This window comes from Stigmatopora argus, chromosome 8 (genome assembly GCF_051989625.1).
Source record: "Stigmatopora argus isolate UIUO_Sarg chromosome 8, RoL_Sarg_1.0, whole genome shotgun sequence".
NCBI classification, from domain to species: domain Eukaryota; kingdom Metazoa; phylum Chordata; class Actinopteri; order Syngnathiformes; family Syngnathidae; genus Stigmatopora; species Stigmatopora argus.
The window spans coordinates 1,584,322-1,601,759 of NC_135394.1; the positions used below are offsets into that span (position 1 = coordinate 1,584,322).

A 17,438-nucleotide genomic window follows, 5' to 3' on the forward strand; every position below is an offset into this window, starting at 1 on the left:
TTGCCTTGTTGACCATCAACTGATGTTTTCAGTCAAAAATGCCAGCCTGACTGGCTAAATTTTTCATTACTAGTGGAATAAGATTCAATCAAAACTATAGCCCAAAGCTTTGCGTAGGACTAATTTATTCATTTAAAGTAACATGTACCCATTTGCATGGAAAATAATCATTCAAGAGAAGCAAGGGGGGTAGTTTTTTGTTGTTAGTTTTGTTCTCCCCCATTTAATTTTGGAGTGTTGTAGTTCCCAAAAACATTTGAGAAAGCACAGTCAAAAATGTGTGACAATTTCTTAATCAAAAGCTCATTTTCATTTGCACGATAAACTTTCAAAAGTAACATTTCCTCAACAGAATAAAGGGATTATATTAGAAGTATTGTACACAACAGCAAATGATGTGGATGACAAATGTTCTTCAATAAGGAGTAACCATTTCTTGTAATGAGAAGTTCTGCCTGCAGTCAGAGAAATAACTGGCTGTTTTTCAGCCCAAAAAAAAGTATTAAAGGCAGCAGAATGTTAAGGCCAATGTCTCTTAAGGATGTCAATTCTACTTGAATCATCAGTCATTCCAGAATCTCTGCGGGTGCCCTCTTAACGACTACGCGCTCTCCTCGTCAGCCCCGCCCTCTTCTTCAAGTTCCACTAAAGCAGCGTGTCGATTGGCCTGAGCCCCTTCGCTGAAGAAGACTTTTTTAATCACGCCTGATTTGGGTGCCCGGATGGTGTGCTGTCAAAAAAATTCAAGGAATTGCATGACATTGTTAAGAGAGAAGGGATTTGACAACAATCTTAAACAAAAATCATGAATTGAGTTGAATGCTTTAATTGTCATTGTACAAGTATAATGAGATGTAAAGCTTTAACCAGTGCACAAATAACAACAACAAACAGAAAAATACATAAGAAATAAATAAGTGGTCCAAGTGAGGTCAGCACTACTTATTATTATTATTAGTAGTATTATCATTAGTATTATTATCAATAATATTAATATTTTTGTTGTTGCTGTTGCTATTATTATTATCTCATTTCATTTTGTGAACAAATTCCACTTTAAGTGATTAAAAATAAGTAGTGTAAGGTTTTTAATCTTTAATTTCATGACTTTCTCCCAATATTACGTGAAAGGCAATGTTGTGCTTACACAAACTTTTTGTCGCTAAAAGTTGATGCCCTTGAAACCAAAAAAACTTAGTTTACGTAACATAAAAACAAAAAACGACTTTAATCTTGTAATATTGGGACTTTTTTACTCCCAAGTGAAGAGCGAAAAGCAGTTTTTTGATAACAGACTTAACGTCGACAAAAGTTGAAGCCTGTGAAACCAAACAACTCCCGGTTCACATTACATAAGAATAAGCACACTCATAATATTACGATTTGAATATTGTACTAGAACAATCTATGATTTAATGTACCGTATTTATTTGACTATAAGGCGCACAATTTAGGTAAGCGTTATACATGAGGACTTAAATTTTATGACCAAATCCCGGTGAAAAACTGCCCTCCGCCGGTGAAAAAGTCCCCCCTCTGCAGCCATTATAATGTGAGACGTAAAACCTGTCTTTGTCTGCTAGATGGCGCACGAGAGCCCGTTCTACCAGGGCCCAAAAATTTGCCAGTTACCAGTTACGGTGCGATCCTTGGTGTGAGATGAGAAAAAAAATGTAATACCAATTTTTAGTGAAAAATTGTGTGCGGGTTATACACGAATAAATACGGTAAGTCCCATTTTGATTTTAATTTCATATAAATTATGATTTCTCTCTGAATATTACAATGAATTGGAATTTCATGCGGCACTGTGATTGAGAAACACTGGCGTAGAAGGTTGTTACATAAAGCCATGTTTTCATACAATAGACACGAGCACAGATGTCATTAATAAGTATCTTCACCCTCTTCCCTGGCAAATTTATTGTATGTATTGCACTGTATTATTATTACTATCACCGCCTTACTGTTCCATAGTATAAAAAAAAGTCAGACATCACCCAAAATTCACATTTGGGTGGTTAACTGAACAGGCCCCCCAAAACTCTGTCACTGTGTCAACGATAAGGCTATCTGGAAAAGTTTTAGTTTTCAATCCCGTTATTGTGTCAATGTAAATGGCCCCCCAAGTGTCCCTTGACTGTGCATTTGACTCTCTCACCTCCATCTTCATTGCAATCATGACCATCAGCGGGTCGCCCACGTTCACAACATCACCTGCCTTCACCAGCACCTAACACATACAACTCAATGTAAGTGTCAAAATATTAGTCGGGGACCATGTCCATTTGCTAAATGTGGCTTCACATTGGCTGAGGTTTGGGGGGAACTGATGTTTAGATACCTTCTCGATCGTGCCCGTCATGGGGGCCACAGCGCCACCCTGTGTGCCGGATCCACTCACAGCAGCCAGATACTTTGGAACTGGAACGAACACGTCAGCACTCCCTTCCTGGGCATGTCCCAGAAAAACAACAGCAGTTAAAACAATTGTGGAACATGATTATACTTTCTGCAGTATTCTTTTCACCAATAAACTAATTTGCCGCCACTAACAAAAATAGACGTCCAATCCATTTGAACTGTTCATTCGCTGTCAGCCTCCCAGCTCCAATAGTTTGGACAGCTACTATACTGATAAACTTTCCACATTTAGCAAGGTATTTCAGAGAGAGAAAAAAAACTTTTTCTATACACCTAAAACCACACATTTAACCAGCCTATCGTGCTTTGGGGCTTTGGGAGGAAACGGAGAACCCGGAGAAAACCCATGCAAGCCCGGGGAGCAGATGCAAAGTCCCCACAGGAAGGTCCATACCTAGGACTCCGAACCTCGTTCATCGGTATTTGTACATTAATAACGGCGTATTTGAATTTTTTTAACAGTCGAAACGACCTTGACTGCGAGAAAAACATGTTCTAATGCGATCCGTGTTTACATCCAGACACCAACTTGATGCCATTTCTAGTACAGGTGCTTTTTTTTTCTTTCAAGCCTCAGAAACTTTACGTCTTTACTATCATTGCCATTCCATATTCGAGGCACGCCTCCAACGCTATATTAGCTCTCTGCAGACTCGTGGACACTACTGAATTCAACCGTTTGTCAAAGTTTTAAATAAAGATGTGAAACACAATTGGGATGGTGGTGTTATACTGCATTCCTACCACTAGGTGTCCGCGAAAGCACACAAATATATAAAGTGTATAGAGAAGAGAAGGAAAATTAGCCATGTCCGAATATCGATATGCTCCTTGCATGATGACCGCAGAATAAAGCTCATATAAAATACTTGATTGTCATCGAATGCGAGGGGCAAAACTACAATCGCTTGCTTGCGATTTCTGATTATTTTCCACAAAATGTCAAAGTTGTGTGTGGTTGTGTGCATTCCTGTCGCTTCGTTACGGGAGCTTAACCGCTAAACCACTACGCGATGTCAAGCCTTACACTGAACTCAACAATGTAAAGGTTCTGGCACGCTTCAGAAATATGCATAAACCGTGAAGAACTGTGAAGCAAACGAGGTGATGTGGGCGGAGGGGGCAAATTAATTGTTTTTAGAAAGCCTAGCTACGTGTGGAAAAGGCCTTAGTTTGAATTCGCAGCAGAGGCATGAAAAGAGCAATGGCATTGGACGTCTGTGATTGTCTAAGTCGGCCGCTGAGATAATTACCGTAGAAAACAGGTGAACAGTGTCTTCCAGGATGACCAGTTTGGGTCGAGAGTTGACGCCGTTGACGGAACAACGCAGGAACGAAGCTCCGCTGTCCATCTCCAGCTCGCCAGTCACGTGAAACGTATCGTCACCCAGCTGAAAAAGCAGGAAAGCGAAAATATGTTATTTCATTTCAACCAAACAGTTCTGTGGCCTGTGAAAATAAGCCTCACCTGCATCGTATAACCTCCATCGTCTTTGTTGTATGTGATAACCACATTGATCTCTAAAAAATATTTCAAGAAAGTCACAAATAAGCAAAGAGGTTTATTGCAATACACACCTACCATTAATCAAAATGTGGAAAGGCTCCTCTGTTGAATAGTTTGAATTTGTCATCATGTAGCCTAATGACACCTGATAACTTCATCTAGTTGCAAGTGCTTACCGTATTTACTCGCAAATAAGCCACCCGCACGTATAAGCCGCACCCTTAAAATTGTTGAATTTTATATTTTCTTGCGTATAAGCCACCCCCCAATTTTCACCTCCATGGCGAGGAAGTACAAATGTATTACTTTGAAGGGGAAATATTAAGAAAAATCATCGCACGTGGTGTTTCTGAGATACTGTATGAATCAAAAGCACATTATTAGGGTCAATATCATAAGGAAGTTAATATGCTGGTCTTTGTAAATGCAAAATATCCAATTATTCCATTTGAAAAAAGAAATAAGTCTATCTTGATGAGAACCTGATGCTTTTTAAAGAGATAAATTACAATTTTCTTACCAGAGGTTTAAGATGTTGTGGCGGCCAAATTACTTTAAATGTCGAAATATTGGCACTTTCGAACAAGAAATAAAAAGAAAACAAATCAAAGCGGAATTTTGTTTTATTTCATAATCACAAATGTATAATCATTTCCTTGCAAAAAGGAAGTGACGTAAGCACAACCAGAAACTGTCCGTATCGGTATGGTTTTCACCAAATCTCTCGGTGCAATACTAATAGTATGGGATACACATTACGCAGGTAACAAGGCTGATATTTTAACGATCGACCACAAGACCTTTGATCGTGTGCGGTCGATTGGTCGCCGGTCTTTTGGTCGCCGTCTTTTGGTCGCCCCGACCGCGACAACGGGCGACCAAAAGACCGGCGACCAGAAGACCGGCGACCAAACAAGGTAAAACAACACGGCCTACGCATCAATAAAAGCCAACAATGGCCATGAGCAGTTTCACTGAGCCGACGTGTGAGTGTATAAGAGTTTGTATGTACATGAGTTGTCCCCTTAGGAAGGTACGTCCGTCAGGGTCTTAACAAGTTCTCCAACAAAAAACAATAAAAGTCCGGGAAATTTTGAGCTTTTCTTTAGCCTAATAATTAATAGGGCATTAAGTATGATTAAATAGTAATTCGCAGTTTGTATTTAGGGAATTTGAGCAACGATTTAAATGGTAATTATCACTTACCTTCTGGGCGACCAAAAGATTGACGACCAAAAGACCGGCGACCAATCGACCGTGTACCCCTTCGATCACCGTTAACAACTATTTGGTATGTGCTGACATGGTAAAAGCTACGAACACATCAAGCCTACTCGCGTCTGGCCAGTCAGAGCACGTTTAACCAGGTAAGACGGTGGCACCCTAGGTAAGATGGCGGCGTCCTGAACGAGATTTTTTTCACGTTTTCTGCAAGATACGTTTTTTTATTCTTGAAATTCATTCATAGACGTCAAAATGTTGCCGTTTATCTTTTCTCTATTTTGAAATAAATGACTGTATCAGCCGCATTGTCTTGCGTTATGGCGTGATGGCGTTTCATCCTTTTTACCTTGCAGTTTCGTGCATGTCGTCTTCATAATTTTTTTGTGCAACAAATGCGGCTTATATGCGAGTAAATATGGTATGTTGTAATATGTATTCGTATGCTAGTGATGTCCCGATCCCATACTCAGTAGCGGTATAGGCGCCCGATATGACTATTTCTGGATAATCGGACAGTATCGGATTTTGTAACAAGATCGGATCCGATCCATTAGTAGCATGTGTTTTCAGTACCATTGAGCTTTTCGACTGCCGTAAATCAAACCAGTAGGCAAACATGTCTGCTGGGTGGGACCAGGGCTCATTTTTATACAGACTTTGATATACATAATATTTTTGCATTATTTTTACTTACAGTAACAGATAGGTATTGGGAAAAAATATCTTGAAAAAATCAGGTGAGAGGTAAGAAAAAAAAATCTCTAATTTTTACCTAGACAAAATGTGACTTACTTTTGTCTCCCAGCTGCAACATCATGCTCCTATGAAAGTCCGTGTTTAGCCTCCAGCCACTACTCAGGCCAAATGGCGAGAAAGGATCTGGCGGTCGCAAAAACACAAGCACGGATGAATCTTTTCTTTCAGACGTGTATTGAGCAAACGACTTCCTCACCTGCCGAGGTGCTTGTGAAGGCCTGGGTGTGTTTGCTCTCTTGAAGCAGCAAGCCCAGGGCTGCCTGACAGATGCTCATTGCAGAGGGAGCTTTCGGTGTTGGAAAAAGATCTGCGTAGTGTTGAGGGATGAAGCTGGTGGTCACGTTACCCGCCTCGAACTGCGGGTGGCCCGATAGACTCAACAGGAAGTCGATGTTGGTGCTCAGACCCACAATCTAACAGCAGTAGAAATAAGAGATGCATTCCAGGGATCAGATTTTATGTCATTTGCTTTTAATTGCCAAGATGACATCTGAACTAAACTCTGGGAGAATGATGAAGGGATTCACTGTCTTACATTGTATTGCCTTAAGCAATAGCGGAGCTTCTTTAAGGCAGCACAGCGGTCCTCTCCCCAAACCACAAGCTTTGCAATCATTGGATCATAATGAGCAGACACCTCATCTCCTAGGGAAAATAAAACCCGACATGATACATATTAGAGAAAAAAAGTAGAGTCCAAATTGCAAAAAGGCTAATAACGTATGTCTTTGAGCCAGTGAGTCAAGTACTCGGGGAAAGAGGTCTTTGTGAAACTGAATCTGGGACAGCTGTCTCCAACTGTCACCTATCTATTCTGTTTCATTGTAGTTTTTATCCAGCTGGACACAGAATTGATTGGCAATTTGCATCTTATTAATAAAAAGTAGGATTCTGATGGTTTTATTGTAAAATATTTAACATAGCATGTGAAGCACTTATAGTGGACATCTAAAAAAATATATATAACAGAAAAGTTTTCTTTTTAAACTAATTTATGATAACTTCAATCAGCAAAAATGTGAATCCAGCAGTAAGAAAATCATATTGCTTCAACAAATGGCTAAATAACTTTTGGGGAGAAAAAATATATTAAATGACATTAGTTCTCCAAGTCTTTTTTTTCCACAACTAATCCTGCAACAGTTTGAACAGTGGTGTGCCGTCAGGGCCTTCAAGGCCTTCTCTGCTGGCCTAAGAAATATCTGAATCACAGACTGATGTTAATTATATTTTGCCCATGAATACTCATTAAATAATTCCAAATTGTCTCTCAGCTTCCTTTCATTGCTTTCCCCCTGGTTGCACTGCTTCCAGATGTGTGTTTTCATATTGAAGCATTTAACCAATCACATTGTGCATTCGTGGATATAATGTCACGGAGTTCACTCACAAAGGAAAGACTTTAGCATGATAATTACCACAAAACAATTACTACACAGACACAACGCAAATTACCCTCCTTCATATTTTAACATAGCAAATGTCAGTGAAATGCAGGACAAAGTGTAGAATATGGATATATTTTGACTCTAATTTTCATTCTAGCTGCTAGATGTTCCAAAAAATACTTTTAATTAAAAACAAACTGAAACGCTCATACTATCAATTATTTATTTACCAAAATGTTAATTAACAAATGTCCTCAACAAATTGCTAGCAGGCAATGTTGTGGGACCTTTTGGTGAAAGGGGAATAAAATATGCTATGCTTTGCTAAATGAATCTAGGCGTGATTAGCAGAAAATATTGGTTATATTTTTCTATGATTGATTGATCACGTGCCCCCAAAATTGACAAAATTGGCCCGATCGATTAGCACACCTTTAATTTTCAATATGTTGTCCGGCTGAATTTTCTTGAGGGGGGCGGCTACCTAGAGAAACACTATGAGGGTATACAAAACTCCCCTAAGGCACATTAAAACTATTTCAAGCTTTAAAGACAGTCAGGTTTACTATTCCAGGGTTATTACAAGTTTCAACAAGGGAAATTTAAGGCTTTTTAATACCTTTTTAAGACCACTTAGCACAGAATTAATGCCAAAATATGGAAATGACAACATCACCAAAAATAATCTGTAAGTCCTAAAATGTCACAAAGTCTTACGATCCCAGGTTTGGACCTTCTTGTGTGGAGTTTGCAAGTTCTCCCCGGTCTTGCCTGGGTTTTGTACCGGGTACTCCGGTTTCTTCACACATCCCACGCAGGATAGGCTCGTTGAACACTCTAAATTGCCTCTAGGTATGAATGTAAGCGTAAATGGTTGTCCGTTTCCTTGTGCCCTGCAATTGACTGGCCACCAATTTAGGCTGTCCTGTGCCTACTCTCCACACTTAGCTGGGATAGGCTCCAGCGTGCTTCATACTGTATTCCTTTTGGCATTAAATTTACTCTCTGGAAATGTAATACATACAATAAATTTACAGTCAATTTAAGAACTTAATTCCATGGATTTTAATCCAATGCTTTTAAGGACATTCAGGGACCCTGTATTCTGTATGTTCAAAGAGCTGAAAAGTACAGGTAAAATTCATTCATTCATTTATTTTCCGAACTGTTTATTCTCAAAGGGTTGCGAGGGGTGCTGGAGCCTATCCCAGCAGGCACCAGGCGCGGGACACCCTGAATTGGTGGCCAGCCAATCGCAGGGCACACGTTAAATTATTATTATTTTTTAATCACCTTCTCTGACGCCAGTTTCTATCCGGGTGTGCTGGTCTGGCGGAGGAGTGGAGAGATGTAGCAGAGGCCCCGCCCCTGGTAGAAAGTCATTGTTTGGATCTTCTGCATAAATTCGGGCCTCAAAGGAATGACCTCTTAGCATGATGTCATCTTGAAGGAGAGGTAGGCGCTCCCCTGCTGCCACCTGGAGGATAAGAAGATTAGGTCACAATGATGAATTGCTAGGTTAACAGCACATGCAGTACTCACCCTGAGCTGCCATTCCACCAGGTCTGTGTCAGTGATCATCTCAGAAACAGGATGCTCCACCTGAAGCCTAGTGTTCATCTCCATGAAGTAGAAGTTATGTTGGGAATCCATGATAAACTCAACCGTACCTACACAGTTAAAACGTGGCATGAGTGTTTCTCAAGGCGACAGTTGGATCTAATTTCATTTTGTTTGGGAGGATAAAGGCACATCTAACCTGCGCCGACATAGTTCACAGCTTTTGCTGCTCTCACAGCCGCCTCTCCGAGTTTCCTCCGGACCTCAGCACTTATGCCAGGCTTTATGAAAAGGACAAGAAAACATGTTTTATGAGTTTAATGTTCATTACATTTTCTAATCTGCACCATGTAACAAGGGTATGTTTTAGGGTTTATCTTTTCAAAACAATAATTGCTGCCTACAATAGTTTTGTTCCTAAACTTGTCACCTGTTTAGCGTCTAAAAGATTTGAGGGTCAAATTCCGTCCAAGACATTAAGAGTGTAATTATTTCTTCGTTTTTAGTTTGAAAATATTCGTGAACGAATATAAAGTCCATGTTTTCTCATCGCTGATCTTTAATGTTTTTGTTTTTTTACTCCGTGACTATTTCAATTCTCTCTTCAACTCACCACAATTGGAAATAATATGGATAACCCAGCTCATTCTCTGTATCAGTAGTGATTGAACAATTGAACATTGGGTGCATTTGGTTTCTCAATGATAGGAAGTTTCCACATGTAATAATAAAAAAGAGGCATTATAAGCGGTACAATATCATATCCCTGTCAAATCTGATCTGCAATTCTTATCTTAATGGATTTTAACTTAGTAATGCGAAGGATGAACATCAGCACTCACTCCAGGTGCTTCCTCGATAATCTTTTGATGTCTCCGCTGTACGCTGCAGTCCCTCTCAAACAGGTAGACAGCATTACCGTGCATATCCCCAAACACCTGAACCTCCACGTGTCTGCACATATTCAAAACGTTTAAAACTCAAATGTCTCTCTTACACAACAGTGGCTATGCTTACATGGAGAGTTTATTTGGATTAAAAGTGTGATCTGAATAAAAATGCTTAATTCATGAACGCAGCAGTCCATTAGGTAGGAATATTCTAGCTCAATCCAGCTCATTGCACTCAAGATTCTATTCCGAACGAGAGGGAGGTTTGTTGATAATCCAATCGGCACACGTGAAATCAGTTGGTTCCACAATTTCAGAATAAACTGTCTTTACCACAGATGTTTGTGATGCCAGTACAGTGGGATAGGAGTAGATAATGGTAATAGTAGTACCTCTACTTAAGAAAATAATTCATTCCACAAGTGATTTCGTAACTAGAGACATATCTTACATTGAATTTGCATAATTCGTCCCACAAGCTTTAATACGACCCTTTAAAAATTCAACATATACAAGTTGTATGAAATGTATGCAAATGTATGAATGTTTCCAGAGAATAAGAACTAAAAAAATATTTATTAAGGTTAAAGAAATACAAGGACATTTTTCAATGTTTTTTTGTTCATGTAAATGTATCCACTGTACTACATTAGTTTGTTTGTTACCTGGGGTCCTCCACAAACTTCTCAATCAGCATAACATCATCATTGAATGATTTGATGGCTTCTCGTCTTGCAGACTCCAACTGCTCCAAGAAGTCGGAGTCGGACTGTGCAATTCTCATACCCTATACGACAACATAAGCAAGGTTATTTGGTAATGCAGATATTTATTACCGTATTTACTCACATATAAGCTGCCCTGCGCATAAGCCGCACCCTTAAATTTCCTTAAAACTGTTGAATTTTACAATTTCTCACGTATAAACCGCCCCCGAGTCACAATTTTCACCTCCATATTCATGGTTTTAATAGGGAGTACAAATGTGTTACTTTGAAGGGAAAATCTTGAGAAAAATCCTCGCACGTGGTATTTCTGAGATACTGTATGAATCAAAAGGACATGATTAGGGTCAATATCATAAGGAAGTTAATAAGCTTGTCTTTGTAAATGCAAAATATCAAATTATTCTTTTTGTGCTTTTTAATGACAGAAATTACAATTTATTTTACCAGAAGTTTAAGATGTTGTGGCAGCCAAATTGCTTCCAATGTCGAAATATCTCGATTTTTTTCGATGGTTCATGTTACTAGTTGTCACTTTCGAACAAGAAATAAAAATAAAAAATATCAAAGCGGAATTTTGCTTTTTTTCATAATCACAAATGTGCAATCATTTCCTATCAAAAAGGAAATTATGTAAGCACAACCAGGAAGTGTGTCCGTAGTGGTATATTGTTCACCAAGTCTGGGTGCAATAATACCATGAGATACACATTACGCAGGTATCAAGACTGATATTTTAACGATCAACCGCAGATCTTCGATCAGCCTTAACAACTATTAGGATGTGCTGACATGGTAAATGCTACGAACATATCTATCAAGGATACTCGCATCTGGCCAGTCAGAGCAGAGAACTAGGTAAGACGGCGGCACCCTAAGTAAAATGGCGACGCCCTGATCGAGTATTGACAGGCACAAGTGAGTTTTTTCACGTTTTAGGCAAGATCCGTTTTTTTCTTGAATTTCATTCAGACGTTAAAATAAATGTTGTTTAGCGTTTTATCTGTTTTTCTTTTCACTATTTTGAAATAAATTACAGTATCGGCCGCATTGTCTTGCATTATGGCGTTTCGTCTTTGTCACCTTGCAGTTTTATGCATGTCATCTTTTTATGCGTGTATAAGCCGTACCCCCATCATGTTTTTGTCCGACAAATGCGGCTTATATGCGAGTGGTATATGCATTGTGAGCAGTGGTTTCAGTCCCAGCCAGCGGCACAATGTCACTTGCTCGGATAAAAGGCAAGAGTTGCACCCTGGCGCCAAAATCAAACATGACCAACAAAGGGAGAAGGATCCACAATATGTTGTCATCAAGTCCTTTACGGTCTAAAACTACAATTAGTAAAAAAAATATATAGATTGTATGGTACAGCACTTGGCTAGCGCATCTAATTCAGTTATAGAATATAGGTTGATGCCCGATCCAGGCTTCATTGTGAGGAGTTTACATATTTGCCATATGTAAACTAACCTTATTTTTCGGTGTTCTGCCTACCTTCCAGATTCTGTTTGATTGAAAGGCAGAGCATATTCAATACTCTAACAACCTGTATCCTCCTTTAACTTCTCACCTTACCACCCCCACCACGGACTGCTTTGATCATCACAGGGTATCCAATTTTTTCAGCCTCTGCTTGTAATCGCTCATTGGACTGGTCCTCTCCATGGTAGCCTCCTATTATTGGCACCCCTGCAGCTGACATAATGTGTTTGGATGTGCTATTGAGAAAAAAAACAAGGCTATACATCACTGGGCTGATCTGCGTCTAAAATGCTTTTATTGTCATCACATATGTTTCGAATGCATAGCAACAAACTTTGATTCCAGTTACAAAGAACAGTAATAAACAATGCATACATATAGACATAAAAAGTCTATTGGGTCAGCCACACAGGTGCCTTGATTTTTTAGATGTGGAAAAAAAGGGAAAGAAGATGAATGGCAGAATGGAATAGGGATAGAGCTGGGCGATAAAACGATAATGACAATTATCGTGAAATTATTTTTGTCAACAATATTAAAAACCTTCGATATAATTCGATAATTTAAAACTGTAATTACACCACCCACCCACCACGGAGATCGGGGGCCTGTTGCAAGATGAACGCTAGTTCCAGACCAACGCTCAGGAGAAGAAGAGGATGATGAGGAAACATGTTTTTAGATTGTTTGCAATAGTTGCAATAGAGGCTAACACAGAGCACAATAAAATGGCCAAAATAAGCAATAATGAGATGCAGTACAACACCGAGCCGACCCACTAAAACATCCTAGTGAATTCTCCCTGGCGTTTTTTTTAAATGCCTCATAAATACATTCCTGTGCACAAAGAGCAGCCTTATTGAAAATGTCCTTAACCCACTGTCCTCATTTGAGGACAGCCTGTAATATTTTTCTTACTTGATGTCAAGATGTTTTCCCATTTTATGTAAATATTCTGAAACCATTGCAGAAATCTGAAACTTGTTTTCTTGGGTTAAGTTGATCCAACTTTTTATTTTTTTTGTAAATGGCCATATGTGAGGTAAATTTATTGTTTCTATTTGTGAGGCTGAAAATCGTCTGCTTGCCAATGGTGATGATGTCTTCAGTTGATTATTTTATTTATTATATATTGCACAGCAACTTTTGGTTTGAAGGCAAATTTATAAAAATAAAGATGCCTGTCAAAATTTCTGCAGGTTTTATTCTTTACTTTTCATAGTGTAAGGAGGGAGTTGTCTCATCTTTATTGCAAGACAGAACAACAAAAATACTTTTTAAAATCATCATATTTCATATTCTCTTTTGTTGTAAAGTAAGGTAACAGTTACTTTCATATTTGAATAAGGAAGAAAGTAATTTGTTTATTCACAGAAGTTTGAAGTTTCAAATTTGAAACAAAAAAGATCTGATAATTATCGTTAGAATGATAAAAAAATGTAACGTGATAACAATTTTTGTCATATCGCCCAGCTCTAATTAGGGAAAATAATTAAAGTCCAATTCATTGTTCTACTACAGACCAAAGTGTGGAATCGGTAAAAAAATGATCTCAAGATTCTCTTTACTGATCAAATGATTCTCTCTACTGTACCTCTTAATGCCCATGTCTCGGATGGCCGAGGATGGCGGCCCAATGAAGATGATACCATTCTGTTTACAAGCTTCTGCAAACTCTGTGTTTTCTGAGAGAAAGCCGTATCCAGGGTGGACTGCCTGAACACAGAGAAACAAACATTGTTCAAAATTGGCCAGATGAACCATTTACATCAAAGAAACTGCCCTGGAAAAATGCACTCTTTAATATGATATTCAATGCCAGAGCTGCCAACCTCCATTGACCCCATTTCAGGAGTACCCTCGTCCCATGTCAGGAGTTTTGTTTTCATCAGGAGTGTGATTCACACAAATTCCATATAAAAAGGTTTTAAAAAAAAATGTGGGCCAATTTTAATCCAACTGTTATTATCATGCTTGGATGATTCACAATGCACTCGTGTTACCGAATTCATTCGGTTTATAGTGCAGTTAAATGAAATGTGTAATAAAGATGGCGGAAGCCATAGCAATGGTGTGAATTTGAAGGCGTTTAAATTAGAAATTTGGTACTTTTCTGAAATGGTTGCTTGAAAAAAATAATGGTAATATTTTTTTGGATTTCTGAAGTTTAGGGAGTTTGTCAGGCATCCTGGAGTTTGCGTTGCTTGTCCGTAGTAAAAGCCTAAAATTCCAGAGAAGTTGGCAGCTCTGCAATAAAAAACTGATACAAAAACAGTGTATCTTGAAGGTTGTTTGCAGTGAGTATGGCAACTGCTGTATTTAAAATTCTGTAGATTTTGAAGGAAAAACTATGATTGCTGGTGCCCACCAGCTGGGGAGCACCCTGAATTGGTGGCCAGGCAATCACAAATATTTCAAAATAAATTAAGCACTCTAAATGAATTTTACAGTTCTTGGATTTTAGTTCACTTAAATGTACTTTGAGTAGAATAACTTACATGTGAACCAGACATCTTTGCTACTTCTAAAACCTTCTCCATGTTGAGGTAACTCTGCTGCGACGCAGGTGGTCCAATGTGATAGGCTTCGTCTGCCTAGGAAATCAGCCAGATCAGAGAAATAAGTTTAAATAACGACTGTACGTGTGTGGGAATGTGGAATATTTTAAGATGAACTTAGAACTTTCTCACCATAGCAACATGCATAGAGTGTCTATCGGCATCACTGTATACAGCTACAGAGCGGACACCCATCTTCTTTGCAGTGCGCATTACTCGACAAGCGATCTCACCTCGATTGGCTATCAGAACCTTCTCTATCCTCGCCACCCCTATTGAAAACATGGCACAAACCTTGTCACAAGACGTCTGAACAAATTAAAATGAAATCTGGAAGTACTTCAAGGTGCTGTACTATGAAGCTTCTTGAGAGAATTCACGGCAATTCATTCATTCATTTATTTTAATGGTGGTGGTGCTGGAGCTTATCCGAGCCAACTTGGGCACCAGGTGGGAAACACCCTAAATTGGTGGCCAGCCAATCGCATGGCACAAGACAGACAACCATACAGCTCACACTCGCACATAGGGGCAATTTAGAGTGTTCAACCAGCCTACCCTGAATGTTTGGGATGTGGGAGGAAACCAGAGTACCTGGAGAAAACCCACAGAAGGCCGGGGAGAACATGCTAACGCAGACCTGGGGGTGAACCCTCGATCTAGGAACTCTGAGGCTGACGCGCTAACCACCCATATACCGAGTCCCCACACAGGAATTCATTTTTTAATATATTTTATTTGGAATATTAGAGAAACGGGGCGGCCCGGCAGCTGGGTGGTTAGCGTATCGGCCTCACAGTGGGAGTCCTGGGTTCAAATCCAGGTCGGTCCACCTGTGTGGAGTTTGCATGTTCTCCCCAGGCCTTTGTGGGTTTTATCCGGGAACTGTGGTTTCCTCCCACATTCCAACGACATGCATGGTAGGCTGAGTGGACCATGTAAATTGCCCCTTGGTATGAGTGAGTGTGTGAATGGTTGTGCTCTGGGTGTCCCTCGCCTCTGGCCCAATGTCAGCTGGGATATGCTCCAGCACCCCCCGCGACCCTAGTGAGGATAAAGCAGTTCAGAAAATGAAAAAAATAATTAAAATAAAATAAATATTGGGAGAAAGGAAAACTCATTTTGCATACTTGTATGCATTTGATTTTCATTTGAACAATATGCCAGTTTTTCTAAGCCAACAAACAAATAATTCACAATCCAATTGGTCTGTTCACTAGTTCGCAAGTTAGCATTTCTTACCTCCAGAAACAAGTCTCACTCGTTGTTTGGTCCATAATAGTTTTCTGAAAAGAAATACTTTAATTAACATTCATTAACACTCAGTTTGAAGCCAATGAGAAAGATGGAGCAGAACATTAGATTAAGGACAATTTATATTCTGTGGACAATACAGAAAATACCAATCGAAGATAAAATTGTTGTATGAGTACAGCGGCCTGCCATTAACTGAAATTGTTTTGTAGGGAGAGAAAAATACAAACACGCAAAAAAATGCTGGAAAATACATCTAAAAACCATTTTCCCGCTTTAGAAGCCCTCTAGAAGCAGTTATTTTTGCAAGATAATCTACTAAATATTGATGTCATATTTTTCTGTCGGGGTGCCCAACCTTTAGCGCATCGGCCTCACACTGGGAGACCTGGGTTCAAATTCAGGTCAGTCCACCTGTGTGGAGTTTGCATGGTCTGCATGGATTTTCTCCGGGTACTCCGGTTTCCTCCCACATTCCAAAGACATGCATAGTAGGCTGACTGGACACTCTAAATTGCCTCTAAGTATGAATGCGGGCGTGAATGGTTGTTTGTCTCCTTGTGCTCTGCGATTGGCTTCAGAGTGTCCCCCGCCTGTGGCCCGTAGTCAGCTGGGATAGGCTCCAGCACCCCCCGCGACCCTAGTGAGGTAAAAGGAATTCAGAAAATGAGATGAGGTGCCCAACTTTGTGAAAGCTGGCTTCTAGTTTAAATTATTTATTACGCGTTTCCCTTCACCTTTAACTCCGAAACTTTTTTCATTACTTAAATATGAATGTGTTTGTCTGCTACATGACATATTTAAATAATCCTGTTAATCCATACTACCAATAGAAAAAACATCTTGAAAATTATCAAGGTTGACCAAACTTTGTTACACTGAACAGCCTTGAGACGCGTTAGCTGACATCCTGCTATCTCATTTAACCTTGTTCAGATGTTAGCCGACACACAATATTGCACAATAAATACCGTCTTTTCTCAACATTTACAACAGTAAAAGTAAATTCTGACGTAAAGTAAGGATGACCATCACTGTGTACTTCTATTTTATTTGATGTTACAAGTGATCTACGAAGAGCTGAACGACCGAGTGACACGGCAGCGTAGACATTGTTTGACAGACAATAAAGTGTAAGTAATGAATTTACTCACTGCGTAAACATCCTTAAACTGTGCAGATTTAGGAAATTTAGAATAACGGACGCCATAGCTGTCAGAATGTACGACTGGCTGCAAGGTAGCTGGCTAGCTAGCTCAAGCCCCCTGTTTATACTCTGATGTGGAAAAGGCCAAGGGAAAAAATTCTGAATACACCAAATTAACCCGTGTTAACTTTTGAATTTAATACTGAACTCAAACAAACACTTAAAAGCGCTGACTGGCCACACATTGCAGGTAAGAACAATACACAGCAATAACTAGTGCGCATTTTAAAACTGAACTTCACAGGGATTCGTAGTGTTGACTGCCGAGTCGTCGACCAATCTGAACATTGATGTTAGAGGTGGGAGGATTCTGCTATTACAACAAATCACCAGCAGGTGACAGCATTTCAAAGGTCCGAACTACTGTAGTCCAATGTTTTGAGCTGCGGCACATATTTTGATTGCAAAAATCTCAAGGCACAACACCAGCTGAAAATCTTCTCATTTAGACTAGAATAGT

The 17,438-nt window shown here is 39.5% G+C and overlaps 1 protein-coding gene across 1 annotated transcript; it reads right to left on the reverse strand.

Moving 5' to 3' along the window:
• Window positions 1-108: 108 nt before the first annotated feature.
• On the reverse strand, window positions 109-17,264 carry mccc1 (methylcrotonyl-CoA carboxylase subunit). Its single transcript, XM_077606402.1, has 19 exons — window positions 16,926-17,264; window positions 15,760-15,803; window positions 14,650-14,789; window positions 14,458-14,553; window positions 13,554-13,675; window positions 12,048-12,195; window positions 10,415-10,536; window positions 9,702-9,813; window positions 9,059-9,140; window positions 8,842-8,969; window positions 8,593-8,776; window positions 6,447-6,556; window positions 6,108-6,324; window positions 5,948-6,034; window positions 3,893-3,945; window positions 3,678-3,815; window positions 2,345-2,452; window positions 2,162-2,233; window positions 109-730 (listed from the first exon to the last, which is right to left on the reverse strand). Exons 1-19 carry the CDS (start codon window positions 16,979-16,981, stop codon window positions 602-604), a joined length of 2,148 nt encoding a protein of 715 aa, XP_077462528.1. The 5' UTR covers window positions 16,982-17,264; the 3' UTR covers window positions 109-601.
• Window positions 17,265-17,438: the final 174 nt, after the last annotated feature.

Coding starts and splice junctions, on each gene's coding strand:
- mccc1 (XM_077606402.1), bottom strand. CDS start 16,981: ATGGCGTCCGTTATTCTAAATTTCCTAAATCTGCACAGTTTAAGGATG. Junction 15,804..16,925: donor AGTTTAAGGATGTTTACGCA/GTGAGTAAATTC, acceptor ATTTCTTTTCAG/AAAACTATTATGGACCAAAC. Junction 10,537..12,047: donor TCCGTGGTGGGGGTGGTAAG/GTGAGAAGTTAA, acceptor GTTGTCGTATAG/GGTATGAGAATTGCACAGTC.